The sequence below is a fragment of the Drosophila subobscura genome, chromosome U (genome assembly GCF_008121235.1).
Source record: "Drosophila subobscura isolate 14011-0131.10 chromosome U, UCBerk_Dsub_1.0, whole genome shotgun sequence".
Taxonomy (NCBI): domain Eukaryota; kingdom Metazoa; phylum Arthropoda; class Insecta; order Diptera; family Drosophilidae; genus Drosophila; species Drosophila subobscura.
In genome coordinates, this window is record NC_048534.1 from 12,320,788 (window position 1) to 12,328,398 (window position 7,611).

The 7,611-nt window shown below is 50.1% G+C and overlaps 2 protein-coding genes across 2 annotated transcripts; both read left to right on the plus strand.

The window, feature by feature from the left end:
• Positions 1–390: 390 nt before the first annotated feature.
• LOC117899953 (V-type proton ATPase catalytic subunit A) lies at positions 391–4,216 on the plus strand. Its single transcript, XM_034810107.1, has 5 exons — positions 391–488; positions 1,730–1,822; positions 1,885–2,582; positions 2,652–3,629; positions 3,699–4,216. The coding sequence occupies exons 2-5, from the start codon at positions 1,747–1,749 to the stop codon at positions 3,789–3,791; spliced, it is 1,845 nt and encodes a 614-aa protein (XP_034665998.1). The 5' UTR covers positions 391–488; positions 1,730–1,746; the 3' UTR covers positions 3,792–4,216.
• Positions 4,217–5,500: 1,284 nt separating this feature from the next.
• Positions 5,501–7,593, plus strand: LOC117899954 (V-type proton ATPase catalytic subunit A-like). Its single transcript, XM_034810108.1, has 2 exons — positions 5,501–6,278; positions 6,335–7,593. Exons 1-2 carry the CDS (start codon positions 5,598–5,600, stop codon positions 7,421–7,423), a joined length of 1,770 nt encoding a protein of 589 aa, XP_034665999.1. The 5' UTR covers positions 5,501–5,597; the 3' UTR covers positions 7,424–7,593.
• Positions 7,594–7,611: the final 18 nt, after the last annotated feature.

The following is a 7,611-nucleotide window of genomic DNA, read 5'->3' on the forward strand; positions in this document are numbered from 1 at the left end:
TTTGCAGTTCATTTGGATTTGTCGGCTAAGATAATAGATACTAAACAAAACAGAATAATAGATAACGCTGACCCGACATATGTACGTACCCATATGCATACAGTAATACATATGTACATACATATGTACGTGCTCTTCTAATTCTTTATGATCTACCCACGAACTTCTTCAAGCTAGTGTGACCATGCTCAGACTCGCTCTCCCGCTCTCTCTCTTTTTGTCGCTCACATGATTTGAGATCAGCGCTCACAAACTCGCACTCACAAGCTTTCGGTTTGAAAGCTCGCGATCACGATGACGCTACACAAGGTGGGTTTATTCGTTCAACGAGCTCGCTCTGTGTTCGGACCACCTTGCGTAATTCATCGTGCGCGCACTGCTCTAAACTTTTCGAAGTTCGAGCGTTGACGTTGCTCAGTCGGTTTCCATTTTTCAGTTCGAGCAGCACACACAACTCGTTCGCAAGGTGAACGTGAAGACACAGTAAAGTAAGCCCCCCACACCCTCAGCCACCAGGGAGAAGAAAAAACAGAACTCAAAGAAGAAAGAAAGCTAAAGAAATATTAACTAAATGCGAGGTTTATTATGATACAATGAAAGCGCGCCTGCTGCAAAGAAATGTGGTATTTTGCCTTGAAAAATCTCAGCTGAAAAAGTGACGAAGCAGAGCCGAAAGCAAACAGAAAAAACATGCAGATATTCTCTGCATGTGTGTTAGATAATAAGTGCAGCGAAACGAAGCCGAAAATGAAGTGCAAAGACAAGTGGAAAAGCGGGAAAAGAAAAAAGTGCGGTTTAAAGCTATAAGAAAATATTGCGCGTGGAAAAATATTTTGCCTTGTCAGCTGACCCTCCCCTCGCGCGTGCTCTGCCACTGGCTGCGCCTCTGCCCCTCTCTGTCGCACTTCGGGTCTTGTGATCCATGTTAGCCTGCCCCACATATAGAGTTGGGTGGGAGTTACCAACATACACATAAAAGAGGAACAGATGGGTTGAATACGATCAAAAATTCAATATGGTGGCTTTGACATTGCAGCAGCTGTACGATCCCCAAGTTGCGTTTTTTTTTTTACCGACTTACTTTTTCCATTTGTCAGCTGACGCCAATGACAGTAGTCTTGTGATCAACGTCAAAGCCGATTGTCAAATATTCGAACTCGAATGGAGAGAGGGAGAGCCGAAGAGCGCGAGAGTTGTCAGAGAGTTGCGCTCTCGGATTTCACTCTTGCTCTCTTGCTCTCCAGATAAACGAAACCCGCATATAAATTCATATTGAAATGAAAATAGTATGAAACAACCATCCGTATAACAGCTGCAGTTTGATTTTCAATTAGTGTGTTTTTTTCATTCCACAGTCGAGAGTTTTCACAGTTGGACAGCCGACTCTGAGAGCGGGTATTAGTTTTCGAACTTGCGCAAAGCTCTGTCACGTGAAACGAAAGCTTTCCTCGAGCATAATTTTTTGTGGGAGGGAGTTACGCGTAGAAATGGAAAAAAAAACTGAAAACACTTGTCGCCAAGTTGCAGATTAAGAAATACCTAAAATATAACCTGTAGAATTGCGTGAAAAAAGTGTGTATTTTGGATTTAAATGTTATACGTTCCCCCTTCCCACTTGATTTTGTCAGCTGACAAAAGGGCCAGCCAGCCCACAATTAGTGATAAGAAATTTTCAATTTTATCTTTCGTTCAGCGCTTACAATGCATGTCTCTTTTTTTTCAGTTGTAGAACCAAAATAAAGCAAAATGTCCAATCTGAAACGTTTCGATGAGGAGGAGCGTGAGTCCAAATATGGACGTGTCTTCGCTGTCTCGGGTCCTGGTAAGTAACCAGAAGAAATCCACCTCCAGCCGATACCTAACCTCCTAACCTCCAATTCACAGTGGTCACCGCCGAGTGCATGTCCGGCTCTGCTATGTACGAGCTGGTGCGCGTCGGCTACTACGAGCTGGTGGGCGAGATCATCCGTCTGGAGGGTGACATGGCCACCATTCAGGTGTACGAGGAGACCTCCGGCGTGACTGTCGGCGATCCCGTGCTGCGCACAGGCAAGCCTCTGTCCGTTGAGCTGGGTCCCGGTATTATGGGCAGCATTTTTGATGGTATCCAGCGTCCTCTGAAGGACATCAACGAGCTGACCAACTCCATCTACATCCCCAAGGGTGTGAATGTGCCCGCCTTGTCGCGCACCGCCGCCTGGGAGTTCAACCCCCTGAACGTGAAGGTCGGCTCCCACATCACCGGAGGTGATCTGTACGGTCTGGTGCATGAGAACACCCTCGTGAAGCACAAGATGATTGTCAACCCACGCGCCAAGGGCACAGTCCGCTACATTGCCCCCTCCGGCAACTACAAGGTCGATGATGTCGTCCTGGAAACAGAGTTCGATGGCGAGATCACCAAGCACACCATGTTGCAGGTGTGGCCCGTGCGTCAGCCCCGTCCCGTCACCGAGAAGCTGCCCGCCAACCATCCCCTGCTGACCGGACAGCGTGTCCTCGACTCGCTCTTCCCCTGCGTCCAGGGCGGTACCACCGCCATTCCCGGTGCCTTCGGTTGCGGCAAGACTGTCATCTCCCAGGTGAGCACAAAGAAATTCTCACTCCTCGAAGACATTGTCTGATGCACTTTCTCCCCATCATCCGCGTAGGCCCTGTCCAAGTACTCCAACTCTGATGTCATCATCTACGTCGGTTGCGGCGAGCGTGGTAACGAGATGTCTGAGGTACTGCGTGACTTCCCCGAGCTGTCCGTGGAGATCGATGGCGTCACCGAGTCCATCATGAAGCGTACCGCCCTGGTGGCCAACACCTCCAACATGCCCGTGGCTGCCCGTGAGGCTTCCATCTACACCGGCATCACCCTCTCCGAATACTTCCGTGACATGGGTTACAACGTCTCCATGATGGCTGACTCCACCTCCCGTTGGGCCGAGGCCTTGCGTGAGATTTCGGGTCGTCTGGCTGAGATGCCTGCCGATTCTGGCTACCCAGCCTACCTGGGTGCCCGTCTGGCCTCCTTCTACGAGCGTGCCGGTCGCGTCAAGTGCCTGGGTAACCCCGAGCGTGAGGGCTCCGTGTCCATTGTCGGCGCTGTGTCGCCTCCTGGTGGTGACTTCTCCGATCCCGTGACCTCCGCCACTCTGGGTATCGTGCAGGTGTTCTGGGGTCTGGACAAGAAGTTGGCCCAGCGCAAGCATTTCCCCTCCATCAACTGGCTCATCTCCTACTCGAAGTACATGCGTGCCCTCGATGACTTCTATGACAAGAACTTCCCCGAATTCGTGCCCCTGCGTACCAAGGTCAAGGAGATCCTGCAGGAGGAGGAGGATCTGTCTGAAATCGTGCAGCTGGTCGGCAAGGCCTCTCTGGCCGAGACCGACAAGATCACACTGGAGGTGGCCAAGCTGCTGAAGGACGATTTCCTGCAGCAGAACTCCTACTCGTCGTACGATCGCTTCTGCCCCTTCTACAAGACCGTCGGCATGCTGAAGAACATCATCGACTTCTACGATCTGGCACGCCACTCTGTCGAGTCGACGGCCCAGTCCGAGAACAAGATCACCTGGAACGTTATCCGTGAGGCAATGGGCAACATTATGTACCAGCTGTCTTCCATGAAATTCAAGGTGAGTGCAGCTTAAGCAGCTTTGAAATGAAGTCAGTTTACTAATTCAACTCCCTCCCCTTTCTTTCAGGACCCCGTCAAGGATGGTGAGGCCAAGATCAAGGCTGACTTTGAGCAGCTGCACGAGGATCTGCAGCAGGCCTTCAGAAATCTGGAGGACTAGAGCGTGTTGGCCTTACTTTTACAATCTAATCTTATATTTGTTATATAGTTAACTTTTAAAATGAAAGCAGTCTAAAAACGTACCGTGCGTACCAGTTCCGTCAAAAAAACAACAACAAAAGTCTACTGAAAAAGAGAAGAACACCAACAATTCCGTGCTGCATTCAAAAGTTTACAAAAAAAGCAAAACAAAACAAAACAAAAACAAAAATCCATCAACGAAATTCCACTACTTTTCGATGCCTGCGAAGAGATGCAAAACATTCCGGCCTGCGGTTGATACTTCATCATCCAGAAATGCAACCCGCCAGGGGGTGGCACGCAGGGTCACGTCACGTCCACCTGTAACGCCAGCCAACTAACGAACGAACGTCCTTCAATGTACTTCCATTTACAAGCCCTGAATAAAAGACCCGCACAAACACGAAGTAGTAAGCGGAGTGACCCCCACACACACACTGCACACCCACACACACACAAAAAAGACACATATACAAATGCATGCATAAATAGTATTATTGTTTAATGAATGGAAATTCTTGTTTATTTGTGAAAAAGTCATGTTTTCTCCCCCTGTTTGTTTGTTTGTTAAATTTATGTAAATATTTAAAGTATGAAATATTAAATGTACGAATAAAAAAGTGCAAACAACAAACACATTTAATGTAATTGAAAGCAGGCTCTCAACTCAACTTTCAGTTAATCTAGAGATCCAAATTGATCAATGATTCTTCTACAGAGCTTTGCCATCAAGTGGATGATATTGCTAAACGGAACGATTTATCTGAAGACTAAGGGTGCAGTATTGTTAGTAGAAGTCATGGAAAAAGATGAACTATCAAGCAGCTTACATTTTTTTTGCTTTCTTGGGACCAAGTTTCAGCCTCAAAGAGTTGGAAAACTAAGCGCTTTCTGCGAATACTTTATACTTAGTACCCCGCACTCGTAGTTCGAACGAAGATAGAAATGGAACATGTTTCCTATGCAATATATTGCAGAACTTGTAGCGCCTTGAGGTACGACCTCACAATGCAATGCACCTGCAGATTGGACTTGAACTTCATTCACTCGACTGTTGTTTCGATGCCTTCTGTATCCAATACTGATTTGTTTATCCCTCTTCTCTCACACACTTCCAAATTCACATTCACTGAAATAACTCTCTCTTTTTACAGGAGAGAGCTGTAACAATAATTTCTAATCTATAAAAAATAGCAAAATTATTTCCACTCAGTAAAAATTAAGCTAAACAAATTGGTGCCACCATGGACAAAGATAATAATGTACAGCAGCAGGGCAGCTCACCCATGTCATCGAACGCGGAACCGAACAAGCCAACTGGCAGCAAGGACAAGCCTGGACAGCGGCTGTGTTACTGCAAGCCGGGAAGCAAGCCAAAGCCGTGCACCTGCAAGACAGCTCGAGCAGCGGCCAATAAGGAAATCAGCACAAATACCTCCTTCCAGAATAGTGTGCAGGAGGGGCCCAAGCAGGAGGAGTCTGTGCACCCCAAGCAGGTTGAGTCTCTGCACCCCAAGCAGGATGATTCTGTGGAATCCAAGAAGCATGAGATACCGCCAGACTTCCAGAGGCAAAGTTTGACATTATCCGAAAAGTCCAGCACCGAATTGGTCACTGAAAAACCAGAACGAGTGTTAAAAAAAACGATTCTGTATTTCAGAAGAAAGTCGTGTATGAAAACCCCACTCCCCCTGACAATGATCACCATCAACAGGAGGTGGACGAGGAGGAGCCTCATGTAGGCCGCATCTTTGGCGTCTCGGGGCCAGTGGTCAATGCCGAGGATATGGCCGGCGCCGCCATGTACGAATTGGTCCGTGTGGGCCACAACAATCTGGTGGGTGAGATTATACGCCTCGAGGGCGACATGGCCACCATTCAGGTGTACGAGGACACGTCCGGCGTGAGTGTCGGCGATCCCGTGTACCAGACGGGCAAACCGCTGTCGGTGGAGCTGGGCCCCGGTATCATGGGCAGCATCTTCGATGGCATCCAGCGACCTCTGCGCACCATCAACGAGATCACCCAATCGATCTACGTGCCCAAGGGCATCGATGTGCCATCTCTGCCCCGCAATGTCTCCTACTCTTTCACCCCAGAGAAGCTGCGCATCGATGACCTAATCACCGGCGGCGACATCTACGGCACAGTGCACGAGAACTGCATGATGGAGCACCGCCTGATGCTGCCGCCTCGCACCCAGGGCCGCATCAAGTGGCTGGCCTCCGAGGGCAACTACAGTGTGGAAGATGTGGTCATAGAGACGGAGTTTGAGGACATTGTCACCAAGCACACCATGCTCCAGGTGTGGCCAGTGCGACGCAATCGACCCGCAGTCGACAAGCTGCCCAGCAACAGTCCCCTGCTGACGGGACAGCGCGTGCTGGACGCCTTCTTTCCCTGCGTGCAGGGCGGCACCACCGCCATTCCAGGTGCCTTTGGCTGTGGCAAGACTGTCATCTCCCAGGTGAATTCATTGACTCCTTTCTCTGTTCCCTTCTCCCTCAATGATCCCTTCCTCAGGCCCTTTCCAAGTACTCCAACTCTGATGTCATAGTCTATGTGGGCTGCGGCGAGCGCGGCAATGAAATGTCAGAAGTGCTGCGCGACTTTCCCCAGCTAGAGATCGAAATCAACGGGAAGATGGAGTCCATTATGAAGCGCACCGCTCTGGTGGCCAACACCTCCAACATGCCCGTGGCTGCCCGTGAGGCTTCCATCTACACGGGCATCACCATCTCCGAGTATTTTCGTGACATGGGCTATCATGTGTCCATGATGGCGGACTCCACCTCTCGTTGGGCCGAGGCCCTGCGTGAGATCTCTGGACGTCTGGCGGAGATGCCTGCCGATGCGGGCTATCCAGCTTACTTGGGTGCCCGTCTGGCCTCCTTCTACGAGCGCGCCGGTCGTGTCCAGTGCCTGGGCAGTCCTCAACGCGAAGGCTCTGTGTCCATTGTGGGCGCTGTGTCACCTCCTGGTGGTGACTTCTCCGATCCCGTGACCTCTGCCACGCTGAGCATTGTGCAGGTGTTCTGGGGCCTGGACAAGAAGCTGGCACAGCGCAAGCACTTCCCCTCCATCAACTGGCTGCAGTCGTACTCGAAGTACATACGCGCCTTGGACACATACTACGAGGAGACCAATCCGGAGTTCGTCAAGCTGCGGGCCATGGCCAAGCAGATTCTGCAGGAGGAAGACGATCTGGCGGAGATTGTGCAGCTGGTGGGCAAGTCCTCGCTGAACGAGACCGACAAGATTGTCCTCGAGGTGGCCAAGATGCTGAAGGACGACTTTCTGCAGCAGAACTCCTACAGCGACTACGACGCCTTCTGTCCCTTCTACAAGACCGTTGGCATGCTGCGCAACATGATGGCCTTCTACGAAGCGTCCGTCGAGGCTGTTGTCAAAACGGCGCAGGAGGAGGCTCGTGTCACATGGAACCTGATCCGCGAGCACGGCGCTCAGATCATGTACGATCTGTCCACGATGAAGTTCATCAATCCAAAGATAGGCAGGGAGGCCGTCGAGGAGGAGATGAACGTGCTGTACGAGAGCATACAAAAGACCTTTAACCATTTACAAGATAATATCGCCAAGTTCTATGCCTAACTGCGGCTCTGTTGCTTTGTCAAAATTGTTGGAGTTGCATCCGTGACAGGCTTTCCGCATGGACCATACGACTGTTCCCACTTCCCGCTCGTTTAGCTATTATTCCCGTTGATTCTTCCACAACCACTCTGATTGTAATCACCATAATTATATTTGCCATCGACCTCTGACGATGGTCTTCCGGCAAA

What these genes read in the sequence shown, in the direction of transcription:
- LOC117899953 (XM_034810107.1), top strand. Translation starts at nt 1,747, where the DNA reads ATGTCCAATCTGAAACGTTTCGATGAGGAGGAGCGTGAGTCCAAATAT. An exon ending in GCAAGACTGTCATCTCCCAG is followed by an intron (nt 2,583 to 2,651) that starts GTGAGCACAAAG and finishes TCATCCGCGTAG; the next exon opens with GCCCTGTCCAAGTACTCCAA. An exon ending in TGTCTTCCATGAAATTCAAG is followed by an intron (nt 3,630 to 3,698) that starts GTGAGTGCAGCT and finishes CCTTTCTTTCAG; the next exon opens with GACCCCGTCAAGGATGGTGA.
- LOC117899954 (XM_034810108.1), top strand. Translation starts at nt 5,598, where the DNA reads ATGGCCGGCGCCGCCATGTACGAATTGGTCCGTGTGGGCCACAACAAT. An exon ending in GCAAGACTGTCATCTCCCAG is followed by an intron (nt 6,279 to 6,334) that starts GTGAATTCATTG and finishes TCCCTTCCTCAG; the next exon opens with GCCCTTTCCAAGTACTCCAA.